At 36.4% G+C, this 18,264-nt stretch overlaps 1 protein-coding gene across 1 annotated transcript in view; it reads left to right on the plus strand.

Annotated features, from left to right (window-relative positions):
• The window catches only part of epas1b (endothelial PAS domain protein 1b), a 63,085-nt gene extending 46,015 nt beyond the window's left edge, over positions 1-17,070 (plus strand). The window contains exons 7-16 of the mRNA XM_073873018.1: positions 2,638-2,744; positions 5,203-5,348; positions 7,641-7,809; positions 8,026-8,216; positions 8,324-8,437; positions 8,530-8,990; positions 9,154-9,250; positions 9,389-9,494; positions 12,147-12,296; positions 12,384-17,070. Of these exons, the coding sequence (XP_073729119.1) occupies positions 2,638-2,744; positions 5,203-5,348; positions 7,641-7,809; positions 8,026-8,216; positions 8,324-8,437; positions 8,530-8,990; positions 9,154-9,250; positions 9,389-9,494; positions 12,147-12,296; positions 12,384-12,538 (1,696 nt within the window). The 3' untranslated portion in view covers positions 12,539-17,070. The remainder of the gene's footprint in view (positions 1-2,637; positions 2,745-5,202; positions 5,349-7,640; positions 7,810-8,025; positions 8,217-8,323; positions 8,438-8,529; positions 8,991-9,153; positions 9,251-9,388; positions 9,495-12,146; positions 12,297-12,383) is intronic.
• Positions 17,071-18,264: the final 1,194 nt, after the last annotated feature.

The raw sequence follows: 18,264 nt of genomic DNA on the forward strand, positions 1-18,264 counted from the left end.
CCCAGTCTAAAATTAAATCATGTATTTTAGGGATGTCACAAATCCAAATTAATCATGCACATTAAAAAATACCCCATAACAACATTTAAAATCATTGTGTTAGACTTAGCTTATGTTTGATTAACATTCACATTATTACACACCATATAAAGTTATAAACATAATCAATCAAGTGTATTTTGTGCAAATAGCCTAAGTGGTGCAGTGAAAAGAAAAGATTTTAGGATTTTATTTAATAATTATGACAAGACCATCATGTAATATTAGATACCAAAAACCAAAGTGGAGAAGATGATCATTCATTATTTTTTGCGTCTGATATGAACGTAATACATTAAAACCTTGAACGTAGATATAAAAATAAACACTTTTCAGAAGTTTAAACTGTGATTCTGTTAAGCACAAGCAAACATGCTGAAAGAGAAACTACTGGTACAGTAGGGTAGCTAGTGGATTATATCAAAAACCATCAAGACATCAACATGGCCATGATTTAGTGAATCCTTACCTCCAGATGAAGTAATAAACTGGACTGATGATTTAAATGTTGACATAATATGTGCGTGGTTAACTCTCCGGATTTTGTTATGTTTCGTAGCTCTGCTCCACTCGTTCACAGTTTGGTTACAGTGTCGTGTGAGCTGCAGACTGCGAGCAGATTGGATTTAATTTGGCGCTACGCAGACCGCTTGGTGATGATGTCAAAGTCCCGCGAGAGCGATTAGAAAGCAGACTTCTCCGTGTGATTTCTCGAATCGCTCTCGCGGTACTCTGATGTCATTCGTCTGGCTGTTGTTGAACCACATGAATACCCCCGTCTGCTTTACAGTCACTTTTGCGCCCAAATAATTTGATTTCATATAATGATCGGATCGCGCAGTGCCGCATGAAGTCAAATGTACCAAACATCAAAGAGCCGACTGTATATGAGGTTAAACCCGCCAAAGTAGCAAGTGGAGCATGCGAATGGTGAGTGATTCAGATGTCAATTTATGAATGAAAGTGTCAAATGTTTGTCACACACTGACACTGCTAAGTATCCTCACGCTTTTTTAAATGGGTACACGGAAATCCTTGACCATTCCTAGTGGGTATACTGCTTATACTGGCGTATCACGTAAGATTACAAACAAACAAGAAAAAAACAGAGTTACAAGACCATAGCCTACTCTAGTAATCTTTCATACTGAGCGCTTTATTTTCGCGTTGCTCTTTCTCGTTATCTGTAAAGCTCATTTATGACTCTCATTTCGCGTATTCACTATTAGGCTCGCTTCTATGCGTTTCAAAAGCAGTAAACTCAGCGCGTCATTTTCAGCACCAAGATGACTGACATATATATATTAACGAATTAAACGCAGCTCCAACCAATAGGCTGTAAAATAAAAAATTAAAACGACTGAACAAATCAAACGAACGCAAGCCGGCACGGAGGCCCCTATTGGCCGGGGCCCCTGGGCTCAAGCCCACTCAAGCCCAATGGTAAGTCCGGCCATGGTTGTTATTTATTATTAGCGGAGTTTACCGGAAGTTACGTGCGGACCGCGACAGTCGCTTGTTTATGTTGTTACTGCTGAAACCGTCTATAAAACTTTGTGACTTTTCCTAAATAATCTATCTTTACATACACAAAAAACTGGGCTTGATTCGGTTGTTCTAAAGGTATGTAAACATTTGTTTTCATTAATCTGTCCCTTGGGGTCAATATGACCCCAATTGAAAGTGAATGGGAATGCAAAAAAATTTTTTTTCCATTTGTCAAAAAATAAATATCAATAAAAAAACAGCATAAATCTGAAAATTTTGACACAAACACACACAGGTATGACTGCCACAGAGAGCATTTGTGTGGAATTTGGCAAATAAAATCAGTCACAAATGCAGAAAATAAGATATAAAGGGGTGTGACCTAATGCATGCACACTCACAAACACACGCACGCATGCGCACACACACACAGACACACATACTTACACTCATTCAAATTTCTATGGCATTTTGTAAAAACAGACATTTTAAAAATCTATTTATACTATTTGAAATAATATTTATTTTTAATGTCCTTTTTAATGTTTATAGAAACATAAATTTACAAAATGTATTACAAACGTAATGATTTGAGCAGTTGTCCATATCCAGGAAAATGAATGGGTCTCTATGGGCATCTGCTGGTCGAAATGATTTAATTCCTAAACTGTAATTTTTTTTTTTTTTTTTAAACCGATGCCTGAATTCAACACCTCACGCCTATATCTATATCTAAAAACAATTTAAATCAAATTTAGATCATAATTTATGTGATTTTAATAAAAATTTGATATTTGATAGGGCCAGAAGTGTAAAAAGAAAACGAGGAGCATTTGAGGATTAAAGCACCGGAGTCAATTATTCCTCTTAAACCACGATTACCACAGACATTGCTAAGACATTGCTCTGGTGGTAATTTTAAGACATTTGACAGGTCAGGTGGGCATTTTACAGAAAAATACGGCATACCTGTGGAATATTTCTCAACCAATCAGAATAAAGCATTCAACAGCCCTGTGATATATCAGCGCTCAGAAAATGTTATTTTTCAGCCATAAAAATCCAAAGGCCTTTAAAATAAATCATTATTCATCTTCAATCATTTTCCAGAGTTACCGAATTGATCGGCTACAGCCCTGAAGATCTTCTTGGTCGATCTGCATATGATTTTTATCACGCTCTGGACTCCAACAGCATCACCAAAAGCCACCAGAACTGTAAGTGCCATTCATCGCTCTCTCTTTCTCTCTCTCTTTTTCGCTCTCGCTCTCTTTTTGGAAATAAAATCGCATTCACATGGAAAATCATATGACTAACACTGCCACACAAGCAGTACTCGCACAAATGCATAAATGAATGTAATGTACAGTATAAAACTTGTTTATTATGCATTATCTGTAAATCTGTTACTATAAAACCCTGTCAAATCTATTTTGGGAAAACCACAACAAAGAAAATGTTGCCACTGTTCCCTTTCAGCATCAACACGCTGCATGCACCCAATTGCCTTTTAGATTTAGTTTTTCTCTCTCCCTCTTACTAAGCAAAGGTGAAACCTAATATCGGTTGCCTTGCACAAACACGGACCGTACGCACACAGCAAACGGCGATATATATATACTGAGATCGCCAGCCCCCTGAGTCAAATTGCATTTCAGACAAATTGCATTTCGCACACATGTTTGAGTTATGAATACGATTCAAAAGAGCCTTATTGGATTGCCTCTATTAGGGACGACCTCAGTACCCATTAGGACGTCTTGAACCCCATTATGGGTGACAGAGGAGATAAGAAACCAGCCGTAGACAGGGATGGTGCTCCTCGGCCCGGCCAGGTGTCCCAGATTGCCCCCTAATCAGATGCTGGGAGTGGAGTGGCTTCTGTCCACAGTGACGTTAACATGTAATTAGAGCCTTTTCATAGTGACTAGGAGAAAAAAAATGTTGATCTGGATTTGGCTTGTCGAGAGAAAAAGAGCGTGGCTGCCTCGTGACTCATATGCATTTGTGTGGCCAGAGGAAAATGTGAAGTTTCTCTTTCATTGCTTTTGAAGATTTAAATTCACTCAAAAAAAATGCTGTGTTATTTTCAGCATTGGGTCAAAAAAGGGACAAAACCAAAAATGTAATTAATGAATTTTATTATTTAAATGTTAACCTATGCTGGGTTGTTTTAACCCATTGTTGGGTCAAATATCAACATATTTTGGGTTAATTTAACCCAATGGCTGGATTTGGTCTCTTGGTTGAACAGCTATGCATATGGCACACTCATCTGGAAGCACAACAGATTCAAAGTCGTCCTCTGATTGGTTGATTTACACAGGATTTCTAATAGATGTGTGTCGCAATCTTTAACAGTCTGCCCAGAAACAACGCAAAGGCATCTGATCTAAGAAGAAAGCTGTCATGTTTACTACATCGGTGAAAGTATGCTGCATCAAGAACTAATAAATTTAAAATTTTAAAAGTATGCGAGAGATGTTAATGTGTTTGCTATTGTTGTCATAAACTTTAGAGATGTTTGTAAATGATTGCACACCGGTCTGTTGTTGTGGCGAAATCTCCAAGTCCCTACACATGGCACGGCACACATGTCAGTCACATGGCCTCAAAGGCCATTCAAAGTGGCCATGGTTCCCAGACCTTTAGCATGAAGGTCTGGCTACGTGAAACTAGTTTAAAAATAACCCAGCATTTTTTTAGAGCCTGGAATTATAAAATGTATTTATCAATAAACGATAATGACCATAATTTGCATAAAAATGTACAGTGTTTATGCTGTTAGCAAAAATAAATGTCCCTAAAATGGTCTATGGCTCCATAAAGAACCTTTGTCTTCCACAAAATGTTATCATTTTTGTTGCACAAAAGCTTCTTTGTGTTGGTAAAAGATTTCTCTGACTATAAAACAGTAAGGATACTGAAAAAATATTTGACTTAAAGATAGTTTAAGGGGAACCAAAAATAGCTCTTCTATGGGTTGCCTCAAATAAACTTAATTAATTTTAAGAAGGTAATAAAATCGCACCATACCTCCTCACAAAGCAATAAGTGGTTAGAGAATACTCTTTGATACTGTTTTGAGACCTTCGGTATTATAGATTGTGTATTTCTTCACAATGGATGTGTTATATATATGCAAAAGCACACTTTATATATAACAGCATTGATGGTCACTTGAGGCTCCTTAGAGAACTTCCTTTTAGGCCGTATGCATGCACAGTCGCAAGACTCGCTATGGCAATGCGGTCGTACATGCACAGGCCGGGAGTGAACCGTGTGACCCGCAACCAGCGCTTTCCCACGACTGATTTGGAACGAGTCCAGGGCGAATGCCAGAGAGACTGACTGTTAAAACCAGATCAGCAATCCCTCATTGTCTGTGTCTCTCTGAATATATGTTGCTTATGTTAGCATTCCCTTGATGGGTCCTGTCCCCCCCCATTTTTGTCTGGGTGTTTTATGTTAAAGCTGCCCAAGATCTTGTACAAAGCTGATAAAAGAAAAAAACAATACATTTATTCATAATGGCATTGATGTTGCAATATAATATGTGTTCAAGCTACAAGCTGTCCACTGTCTAGCGATCGTGAGAGAGCTGTGTCATTTTATTTCTGAATAAAAATCTGGTCAGTATGTTTTTAAATAATCAATATTTTCTCCTTTCTTTAGTGTGTACTAAAGGGCAGGCGGTGAGTGGTCGGTACAGGATGTTGGCTAAGCATGGAGGTTATGTGTGGATGGAGACACAGGGTACCGTCATCTACAACAGTCGCAACTCCCAGCCACAGTGCATTGTGTGCGTGAACTACGTGCTGAGTGAGAATAAAAGGTGGCGAGTGATTTGTTCATAGTGTACTTTCATTTCCTGCCAATCGAAGACAAAAAAAGATGATTTGATTTTTGATAACTGTATAAATTAAAAACTACAACAGAGGAGCTTTGCCGCTGTCTTGACAGGCAACTCGTGTTTTGTTTTCAGTCCACTGCACACATGATAGACTGTGGTGTCTAAATAATTGTAGGGAAGAAAAGAGAAAATCCTAATTTAGTATGCAGATATGACATTGATTTCAGGCGATATTTGAAATGTGTAATATTCAAACTTTAATATTTAAGGTTAATCTAAAAATATCTAATTAAACAAATCTATCAATATAAAATTGTTTAATAAAACAAAAATGTGTCTGTATAGTCTGAGGTTTGGGATAAATGATACTTGTTTAAAACACGGTTGGTTCAATTGCAAAGAGCACACATTCTGATTTAAAAATGTATACCTTCAATGCACTGGATAGGTCGGTGTTTGCTTAATGCAAATGTAATAGGTTAATGCAACATTGTATTTAAAACATACTTTTTCTGTTCTCTACTATTTTTAACCCCTTAAAGCCCGAAGTACACTGCACGATTTTTGTCCTCTTATAAGATCATTACCTTATCACACTGTGCGACATGTATCGTTTAAACTCGACAGGCATGTAGACTGTACGATGATGACACGGAAGCTTTGGCGGCTGTGTCACACGTTGCGCAACGTCACCAGCATGCGCTCGTGGTAAACAAATACCGGCGCGCAGGTCGTAGCAGCAAACACACTGTGCGGTGATCATGCCGAATTTCTGACACTGCCAGAAAATTATCGTAGGCTATCTTTGGACGCAAGACCGGGAAAACGGCCGTCTTTGAACCTCTCTCACTGTACGACATAGGACCACCGATGAAGAGCCACGATCACAGAAATTGCGACGATAGTTTCACGATGGCAATCTTTCGTCTGGGACAGCCAATTATCGTGCAGTGTATCCCGGCCAAAATATTTTTTTTAAATAACTTTTTACAAGTACAAAACTTGGCTACTTTTCTTAAGTTTGTCACCTAAACACCCCAAAAAAGTTGTACTTCATTTAATAATTTTAAGATTAAAAATAAAAAACACTTTAATGTGCCGTTAGTGCCCTTTTTTGGGTACCCATAGGAAATGAATGGGAAATTACAAAAATTTAGAGCAATTTTTTATTTGTTCAATAACCATCAATAAATCCAACACAATGCAGATAATACACAAAAGATAAGCACAGACAAACACATACACACACACAAACAAAGAACTGAAAGAGCCTATAACAGAGTGCTTTTTTATTATTTTGTCAAATAAAAAAACAGCTACTCATACATAACCAAAAAATTTTATAAGACAAAAACTGAGCATTAAAAAAAATTGTCAACAAGCCATTGTGCAGAACAGACACAGATACACACACACACACACACACACACACACACACATACACTTGAAAAAGAGATCGAGTCCCACTGCAAGATTTGATGATGCAAAATGTTGCAAAAAGTGATTTCTTTCTCCTACTTTTTATTTTTCTTATAACAAGCATAGTAAGACATCTTTGTCATACCCAACAATTTTTTTATTAAACGATTATAACTTTGATAAAACTAGAACTTAAGACATTAAGTTTGTTACATCATCGGTTTATTGATTTTAGCCTTTGCAACCAGTGAGTAGTACAGCCATTGCAATTACATGTAAATGCTATTTTGATTCCATCAGATGTCACTAAAAACAAAAGTGGAACATATTTTGGGGTTTTTACTATGTTTTAATTAGTGGTATAAAGATTTTTATGAAAATATTTTATAAAGTGAATTTTATAAAAAAAAAAAACATTAAAAATGCTTATGTTATGTTTACATTGATATATTTACATGTAATATACAATGTATATTTACAAAAAACAAGTGTAATTTATTTTAAATGTTTATATTATATTTTAATTAGTGGAAGTAAGTTTTTATTGAAAATCATGTTTTCAGGAGAATTTTGGGTAAAAAACTAAAATATGCTTATTTTAAATGAGTTATTAAGGTAAAAATTAAAATAAAAAAAATCATCAAATAAATGCATAACTTAAAAGTTTTTACATTTATTAAAAAATATAGTTTTAGGACACGTCTGTAAAATTTAAAGGGAATCCCAAAGTGCCCAAATTTGTCCACTAGCAGCAGCAGATTAGTGCATTTCTTATTAACAGCACTTGAGGGTTAGAGAGACAAACTCATACAGTACATGTTAAATCTTTTTCTTTTGTCTTAGTGATATTGAGGAGAAATCCACAATCTTCTCTATGGATCAGACTGAGTCTCTGTTCAAGACTCACCACTTTTCAAGTGACACGCTCTACTCCAAACTCAAAGAGGAACCTGAGGATCTCACCCAGCTGGCACCTACACCTGGTGACACCATTATCTCTCTTGACTTCGGTAAGAGCAGAAGAGAATTTACTTTATTTTGAAGAGGATTTAGCTAACGGTCAATGCTTATATCCAGAAAGCGCAGTATCCAACAGCTGACATATACATTGTAGAATTTAATGATGAAGACATAGGCAGTGATTCCTTTTTCTAACAAATCACTTCTGGCTATCCACCCCAAGTAAACCCCAACATGACTACGTGAATAAATTCCCTCTCCCTCAGGTCAGCCACAGTATGAAGAGCACCCGATGTACAGTAAAGTGTCTTCGATCGCACCTCCAGCCTCCCAGTCTATTCGTGAAAGCCATAAGAAAAGCTACACTGGAGACCTGCCCAAGATGGCCGCCTCTTTCTCTGTGCCTCAAGCTCCACCTCCAAGCAGTGCAACTCCAAGCTTAAGCAGCTGCTCGACGGTAAACGGACTGCCGTCACATATTTTGTTCATATTGTTCAACTGTTTTTTTTTTTTTTTGTTGGCTGTACGTCCACCGTATCATAGTGTATTTCTTCTGTTGAACAGCCTAGCAGCCCGGATGAGTACTACAGCGCAGTGGACAGCGATCTGAAGGTGGAGCTTACTGAGAAACTATTCTCCTTGGACACGCAGGAGACAAAGACTTCTTTCAACCAAGAGGTTACAAGATAATTAACCAATAATATTTTCATATCACATTACATAAGAATACTTTTAATTAAGTAACTTTTGACCTCTTTAATTCCTTGTAGACTGACTTAAGTGATCTGGACTTGGAAACATTGGCTCCCTACATCCCAATGGATGGAGAAGACTTCCAGCTCAATCCCATCTGCCCGGAGGAAACATCCACTGACCTTGGAGGCCTGGTGACAAACCAGCAGAGCTTCAGCAACATTGCAAGCTTCTTCCAACCCTTGACCTCCCCCTCAGCAGCACAGTTTCAGCCTAACATGAGTTCAGGAGGGGAAAAGCAGAACATCAATGGAGGCTCTGTGGAGTCATGGCAGCCTGTACCCTACAGTAATACTCCCATGCAAATCCCACCATACCGCGATCCAGCCTGCACCCCTTTGTCCTCTATGGGGGGACGTCAAAATCTGCAGTGGCCACCTGACCCTCCGTTGCACAAAGCTGGAATGATGGATCCTCTAACAGCAAAGCGTTCGTGCCAAACCATGCCAGCCAATCGAATGGCACGTTATGTGCAAAGGTAATTTTGCTCATTTTTGTTTGGCATGATTTTGGAGCAGTGCTAATGTATCAACCAAATATGTTTGCAGTTTAAAGCAAAAATTTCACATTCACCTAGCTTTGTTTAGTATTAAAATCACGTGTTGTACTTCAGGCTTTGAACTTGGTCGTTTGTTTTGCAGACCCATGGAGAACTTTGGACAGAACTACAGAGATATGAGTCCAGCTCGACTCGCTCTCGCTAACAACTTCAAGCGCTCGTTCACACAGATGGCTATGGTTTGTTCATATTTTACTCTAAAACTACATGGATGTGTTTTTAAAACACAAATTCAGTCCAGTGTGTCCAAACGATACATCAATATAGTGTTTATGGGCTCAGTACTGTGTTTTAATATCAAGCTGTGCATCTTTTAGGTTGAGCCACCGGCCACAAAGTCACAGCAGCCAATGTGGAAGAGACTTAGGAATGAGGGTTCTGCCACCATGGACAGAAAGTCTCTCAGCACTAGCGCTTTATCAGGTATTAACACCCATTTATTACACATTAAAACATATTTTATAGCAGTTTGTGCTAAGGTAAGCACCATGGTTTCTATTGCTAATACTTTCATTGCTCAAACAAACCACAATCATTTCGAGGAAAGGTGTTTTGCAAGTATTCAGAATTCTCATAGACTTACATTGAATGTGGGACAGAGTTTTGACCAAATTTTCATAGAGATTTAATAGTGCGCCCCAAGGCTTGACATGAGCTTTTTTGCTCACCAGCCAAAGTGGCAAGTTGTTTTCCAAAATTACTAGCAACTCTGCATTTTGACTGGCCACAATTTTGTTGTTGGTAAAATACATTTTATATTATTAAACGTGACCTAAAAATTACTTTCATTTCAGTAATTTTACTTGATTTAGTTAGATTAGATGCAGATTGACTTTGAAATGCAGATTGACCATCCAAATTAAGACAACATTTATTAGCTGGTATAGCAGGTATATCAGTATAGATCATATCATATATTTAGGTGCATGAAAAACATGCTAGTAAGGCATAAATACAATAACTATGAATGAATATATTAAAAGTGGTGCAGGGGTGTAGAAGATTAACTGAAAAAATAAACACAAAAAACCTAGACAAACACTTTAAATATTTATTAACAACAGCAGTAAATACTGTCAAGACATCTACATGAATTTTACAGTCAACTTGTTATACAGATTGTATTTTATAAGTTTCATCATCGTTTCTATTAAAAGTGATATAAGACTTCAAGGCTTTTAAGACTTTTATTGACAAATGTCAAGTGGGCATTTCTGTTGCACAAAGTAGCTTACATTAAAATGACGCATGGGTTATGTCAAGCCCTGGTGCGCTCTTTGGAGTTGGGCAACCAAAGAAAACAACGTTACCACCTTTAACACCCAATAGACTGTTTCATCGGGCGCGCGTGCCGTTTCTGTTTGTTTAATGGTCTGACTAGTTGCTGAAACTGAACTCTTAAACAAATACCTTGTTGAAAATAACAAATGTTTTGCGTTCCTATGTAATCTACGTGTTGTTTATTTTGCTTGTTATATAAATAAACTACTTTAAAAGGACTTTGTTGTTATTTATTCTTCGCGGAGTTTACCAGAAGTCCCATGTTTTCGGAAAGTGTAAAATTTAGCTCGGTTGGCACACTGTCAAAAACTAAATTAACACCATGTGGCATTTATACAACAGTTTTTAACGAAAAACTAAAGTTTGTATAAATTTTGGTCCTTCGTTTACATAACAGCATTTTGTGGTTTTAAAGTGCAGGTTTTCAAAAACTAAATCGTTTTAGTCTCTGTGCCCTGTAAAAAATGTTGTTAAATCAACATATAAAAACAAGTTGAAACTTACAGCAACATAAAAATATAAGTTCTGTCAACTTATCACAAGTCAAAACTTAAAATAGTAGGTTGAATTGACTTGCAAAACCAAGTTGTTTTAACTTCATGCTGCGTTTTTTTTTAAAGTGTGTAAACTACAAAAATAGAAAACGATGATGTAATGCACAGGGCATCACATAACACTGCCAACTACTGGCCTGGTATGCATAATATACCACTTTTAGGACCAGATTTACTAAACGGGGGCAAATTAAAAAAGTTTCTAAAAAAGCGCCGATGGGAGTGGTAATATCTTGTTTTTTTAAACGCAAATTAAATAACACAGGCGCAACAGCTAATTTCCATAATGACCAATGTAATCTACTAAGAGCAGAGCAAATTAGTTCAGGGTCGCAAATAAACAGAGCTGATCCTCAGGTGCGGGTGATCTACTAACACCTGATGTGCTTGAGTTTTGCACCACAGACATCACAGGTGAAAATTCGGGGTGTGAAATGATGAAGCCATAGTACACTGAAAAGAACTGGAGGACAAAAAAGTTTTAAAATGCCTGCTATTGTGTGACTTTTCCTAGTGGCTCCTTTTTTATTTTCTTCAGCAAATAAAAAATAACATGGCTTGGCAAGCAATATTTTTGAATAATATGTTCCTCTGGCATTCCAAATAAACTCTTACATGTTAAAAAGTCCTCTGCTTTGTACCATACGCATCTCCTATCAGCAACAAAAGTTTTTCGGCGTTACATAATGGCGCAAATACCAGTATTATCACACGCGCAAGCATTAGTAAATCGCATTGTGTGAATCATTTAAATAATCTCCTCCCCTAAAATTTGCGTCTTTTTTGCGGAAAACTCCTAGAAACGCGAATATAACTCGACCACACTTTTTCAGCGGTAATTATCCACTGCGCGTCTTCAGTAAATCCCGACAGTCGTTATTTAACGACAAAATTATGGTTTGCGCTGGCGCAAGCTGATAGTAAATCTGGCCCTTAGTCGTTCATGCACTGTAAAAAAATTGTTGGTTGGACTTAAAAAAAAAATTATCCAATGAGTTAATCCAACTCAAAATTATAAGTTGACACAATGTTTTTACACAACTTTTTATAACAACTCAAAATTTCAAGGCAACCATGTGCCTTTCGTTTTTAAGTTGAATCAAATCCTTTATTACAGTGCAAATCTGTGTCAATTGAGATTGCCAAATCTTTTTTTTAAGCAAAAGAACAAGTTTTTTGTTTTAAGTACATTATTGTCTAGTAAACGTACTCTTAATAAATTGTCAACTCTTTCACCTAGACAAAGGCATGGACCATAACGGATGCATGGAGCACCAGCACAGGAAGACTCAGTATGCAGGTAATCAAGCCGGACTGGCAACGAAACGCTATCGAGAGCAGTCCTGTACCTACAGAGAGTTCAACATGCAGACTTCTTCTAAAATGGACGGTGAGCTCAAACTCTTGTAACAACACAAACGTATCTGCATATTGTTCGTCTGCATTGTAAAATACTGATTCTGGGTTGCATTTACAGGAATCGCGAGTCGACTTATCGGGCCGTCCTTCGAGAACTACTACTGTCTGCCTGAACTGACGCGATATGACTGCGAGGTCAACGTCCCCTTGCAAGGAAATCTTCATTTGCTCCAGGGTAGTGACCTTTTAAAGGCATTAGATCAGTCCACCTAAACCAGTATGTAAACTAGCCCACAGAAATGCAGTCAGTCTCCATATCTCACTATCCTGACAGTAACTATCCCAGCCTATCAAACACTTATACACAGACAAATACACACACTCAAACTGACTGCATAGACGGCAAATGTAGCTTCGATTCTATTTTTATTGTCTACATCTTCATAAAGTCTATACATGTACTATTTTTTTAGTTGCATATCAAGTTTCCGAATGAATTTTAAGTATTTTTGGAGGAGCTTAACTGTTGTGTTGTGATGTCTTTGGCCGGCTGTTTCTCTGCAGATATCTTTCTCGCTGTCTGTCAACTTAAAAGAAAAACACACACAAAATACAAAGAAATATGATCTACTGTAATTTCTTTAACTTTCCTACCTCTTGACACATTAAGCCTTTTCTTCACTGACCACTTTCAAGTTATATGTTCTTTTGTGCCTTATATATTATTATTATTATTATTATTTGCTTGGTTTTGTGTCTGTTTATTGCCTTATTGTGGAAACCACTCTAAATACATATATTTTTGTCAATTTAGCTGTAAACATACATATTTAAAGCAAAGATTTCTACTATAGATTTCTACTTTGATGATAAAGTTACATGTCGTAGCGCTTATTTGTCTTGGTACTTTGTCTTGTCTACTCAGTAGATGTGAATCAGAGTCCTTACAGCGGATCACAGTCTGTAGTGCTTGTGTCCTATGGTTGTTTATGGTGGCATTTATCTGGAAATATGCAATTGCATATGATGTTTATTGGCAGGCCAGTACAATTTGATTGGGGTTTCCAAAATCTGTTTTAGATATCTCTTTTATGTAGCACATCGGGTCCTTTAAACTTTAATTTGAGCAATTTCTTGTTGTTGCAAACGATTGCTTTATGCAGTTTTACTCACATGCATACTTGCATTATAACATATTTTAATACTTTTATTTTATTTGAGTTTTAATATAAACTCTGAGGTTGTCTTTAAAGTTGAATCATTCCGTTTTAAATGGCCTTTAAAATTGTTATTTTAACACTATTATTTATGACTGCCAAGCCCTTGAGACCCACAGCAATATTCAGTAATGTAACAAGCACTTAAGTTGCCTAATCTGCTCTTCTGTTATGCATAGACACATTCGTATCTTTAAGATGTGCTGTTAAAGTTTAACCCGTAGGAAAATCACATATAATGTAAAGTCTTTTAAGGTACAAAGATAAGAGCCAGTTTTGTTAACATGTTAATTTGTCATGGATTATGTGTGTCAGATAGGCAAAGCTTCTGTAATTCAGTAGAGGGATGGCCTGGGTCCTTATTTACCCCAAAATAAATAAATAAATGAATGATAAAAATATGCTATATTTTGCTTGAAGAAAATTGGACCTGCTTATATTTATTTTGCACGACAGTCACCCGTAAAATCCCAAAAATATTTCCCAGTTTTCAATAAAAACTGTAATTCCACAACTTTAGTGCAAAATATTAGATGGATTATTTAAATTGTATTATTTCTGCATCGTGGTAGTATTTTGTTTTGTCATTGTAATACAAAGCAGTATTTAAAATATAACAAAAATCTAATAAGAATCATCACTGAAAATAATGGCAATACAAATACGTGAAAATGTAGTAGAAAGTATCCCAATCCAGTGCAAAATGCTTTAGCTGTCCTAGGAATAAGCAAAATTGTAATTAAAGGTGCACTGTGTAGAATTTAGTTGCATCTAGTGGTGAGATTGTGAATTGTAAACAACAGCTCAGTCCACTGCTCACCTTGTTTTTTCGAAACGCATAGAGAAGCTACGGTAGCCGCCACAAGATTAACATGAATGATCTTCGATAAATTGTCAATAAGTATTAAATCGATAAAACTTAAAGGTGCAGTGTGTAAATTTTAGTGGCATCTAGTGGTGATGTTGTGAATTGCAACCAACTGCTTAGTCCACTGCTTACCCCTCGCTTTTGAAACACACAGAGAAGCTACAGTAGCCATCACCGAACAAACATGTCATCATCGGAGACAACTTAGTAAAAAACAGTTTGTCCGTTAAGTAGTTCTGTAGAAACATGGTGGCGACTTCCATGTAAGGGGACCCTCGTGTATGTAGATAAAAACGTCTCATTCTAAGGTAATAAACACATAACGGTTCATTATGAAAGGTCTTTGTACACCCCAGATAATATAGTTTTGTATATTATTTTGCATTTCTGTCAAGAGATCCTTCTAAAAATTACACACTGCACCTTTAACGATTGTCGAATAAGCAAGCGCGTGTGTGCGGCGCCTGCGCAAAGCACATACAGCCGGTGAAAAAATGAAACAAGCGCGCAGAAGTTAAACTAGCCATGATCACAACGATGCTCGATGCCGAACATCATGCGAGACGAGGCTGGCTGCAAACGCAACGAAATGACATCCGCAGTGGATCCGAGAGGGTCCGATACAAAAAATGCAAATACGGTTAGGATACTGAAAGCAAAGACCCTCTTCAGGGAAGCCTGCAAGATTAGCATAGCAACGCTGCTATACACAGGGAAGGAGACCAGACGCCATTTTTAATTAACAGATTAAATGTAAACTTAAATTCTGGCAAGAAACTAAAATGTAAATGACTGTCGTTACAGTCTGAACGACCGCAACATTTATAATTGATCATCATTATTGACTGGCTGAGGCGCTACACGCTAGCCAAGTTGACTGTTGCGGGTTTTCTAATGGAAGGTGGAAATCTTCATAATATAAGCATCTCTGCTAAAAGTATGTGACGACGGGAAAAGTGCCCTTCGTGTGCTTCTTGGATATATTTACAGCAAACAGTGCATCAACCACTCGGAAACCGAGGTGAACAACTAGAAAAATAACACTTAAATTGATATCCCTAGTAGAAACATGACGCCCAAAATGGCGACTCTCGTGTAAGGAGACCCACAGTGTATGTAGATAAAAATGACTCATCTAAGGTAATAAAAACAATACAGTTTTTATGTAAGGTCTTTATACACCACTGATTATATAGTTATATATATATATTATATTGCATTTCTGTCAATAGACCCTTTTAAAAGTTACACAGTGCACCTTTAATAAAATTGTGTTTTTTTACTTTAAATGTGTTGCACGTGCTTTACTTAGCTAACCAGTATGTTTAGTATTCAAACCAAAATAATTTAGAGGTGGTCCATTAACTTTTTTTAAGCTGTTCGGATGTTGGAGACGGACAGAGATTTCAAACTAGATCTTGTAGATATATTTAAATGTTAAAGTCTTGTGTACACTGTATCTGGAGCTGTGATAGTTACAGTAGACACAATATGAGTGTATAGAGGAGACAGGTAAAGAGATAACAGGTGTCCAAGCTGTGAGAGATAGACGGAGAGATAGCAGCTGCTCAGCCTGTCCACTGATGCAGATCTCTCCACCCTCTCCACATTTTGGGTAATACAGTATGGATGAATCTTTAGAGATAGATCGTTAGACCTGTAGTTGTTTGGGGGTGGTTAGGAAAAGGTACATAGAATTTGCAGATTTTCCCAAATAAATTTTATTTTAAATAAAGCAAGGGGGTAAAATTACCAGTTTAATATATAAGGTTTATATAAGAGCAATTATAATAAGAAGTCAATGAAAAGTCAATTTAGTCTGTTACAGATTTTCTTTTTTAGTATTGTAGTAAAGAATGGCAATAATCTCAAACTGTTACAAGGGTGCCTTAACACAATTAAATGTAGGTGCCAATGCGCCCTCTCTATTTAGCACACAAAACAGTCAAGACACAAAGCAATGCTTTATATTTATTACTTGAACTTTCAGAGATTAATGCCAAAGTCTCACAAAGAAAATAGTGAACTCATTTAATTCTGTGGCTCCTATAATTGTGCAGCCAACTGTTGATGTTATAAAAAAGTTTGAACACCATTTAGCAGTCTTACATACACTACGCCATTTAAGTTTTATATAATACTGCTCTTACTTTTACTTGATTGGTTTTCCTTCAACTTTAAAGACAACATATGCTGATACATAAAACAAGCAGTTTATTTTGATAGTGTGTGCTCCATTTATAATGATGGATGTTTAGTCACGTCACTATGAAAATGTCTGGGTTATTTTTTAACCCATGCTGGGTAAATATAATCCATGGTTGCATAACAACAACCCAGCATTGGGTAAATTTTAACCCAGTGCACTGAAAAAAATGATTCATTCAATTTACTCATTTTTTAAATCTATTTATTTAAGCTACATTAAAACGGAAAAAAAACGTTTGTTTAAATGTAGCTTAAATAAATTGATTGCGACCACTTACCTTAAAAAAAAAAAGTAAATGTGTGTCCAATATTTACCCAACATGGATTATAAATAACCCAGCCATTTTTAGAGTGATTAAGCAAGTACATACATATTTTAATATTTTAAATTTATATTGACATTATTATGATACTATTGTTATGATTATTGTTGACATTACTGTATGGGAAATTTGTACCCAATAAGAAGTTGTATCTCTGCACTGATATCTTATTAAAGCATATCAATTCCATTGCTTGTCTCTTTGTATTCATTCATTACAAATACAATTTTCATTGTGCTGTATTTATATGTACTCCAAAAAAGTTAGACCCAGCATTGGGTCAAAAAAGCACAAACCCAGACGTAGGGTTAAATTAAACCAGAAAAGTTTATATTTGACCCAACAATCCAGGTTGGGTTTGGCCTTTTTTGACCCATTTTTAGGGTGTACTTAACATAGTACTGAATGATTAAAACTTATTTACCATGGTGTTTACATGGTACCAAGGCAGTCCTTAAAGTCTTAAATTCTGTCTTGAATTTATGTATCTAAATTCTTTAAAGGATTAGTCCATTTTCTTTAAAAAAAAATCCTAATAATTTATTCACCACCATGTCATCCTAAATGTTGATGTCTTTCTTTGTTCAGTCGAGAAAAAAATAATGTTTTTTTGAGGAAAACATTTCAGGATTTTTCTCATTTTAATGGACGTTAATGGACCCCAACACTTAAAGCTCCCGTTCTGTCTGTGATTTTGAATTTTTGATTGTGTTTATAGTGGGCAATATAACATGTGTTCAAGTTTCACGTGTTCACACAATTTACTTATCTGTATAGAGCTGTTTTCACTGTCCTCAAAACAGGCTTCTTGTCTTCCTTGTTATGTGAAGTCGCGACCTTCAGAAATACGTATCGAGTTCTAATTGTGTAGTTTGTTTAGTGTGTGTGATTCGATAGCAGCTTAGCTTAGCAGAGCCGTTTGAGCCAAAGCTGGCGACTGACGTATTCCTGTGGGCGGAGTTTAGTCAACGAACTGTTTTACTGACCTTTTTTACTGACCGCGCTGGCTCGTCACAGGACCAGAGATAGACGAGAAGTTGTGGTTTAAAAGTGCATATTTATTATTTTTCTTGCCAAAAATGACAATTGTTTCGCTAGATAAGACCCTTATGCCTCATTTGAGATCGTTAAGAGACCTTTAAAACTGCAATTTTAAACTGTATTAAAACTGTTACGTGTTGGGGTCCATTAAAGTCCATTTAAATGAGAAAAATCCTGCAATGTTTTCCTCAAAAAACATAATTTCTTCTCGACTGAACAAAGAAAGACATCAACATTTTGGATGACATGGTAGTGAGTAAATTATCTGGATTTTTTTTTTTTTTAAATTGACTAATCCTTTAAATTTGAATGACTAAATTCACTTACATTCACAAGACACGC

This window comes from Misgurnus anguillicaudatus, chromosome 11, assembly GCF_027580225.2.
Source record: "Misgurnus anguillicaudatus chromosome 11, ASM2758022v2, whole genome shotgun sequence".
Classification (NCBI taxonomy): domain Eukaryota; kingdom Metazoa; phylum Chordata; class Actinopteri; order Cypriniformes; family Cobitidae; genus Misgurnus; species Misgurnus anguillicaudatus.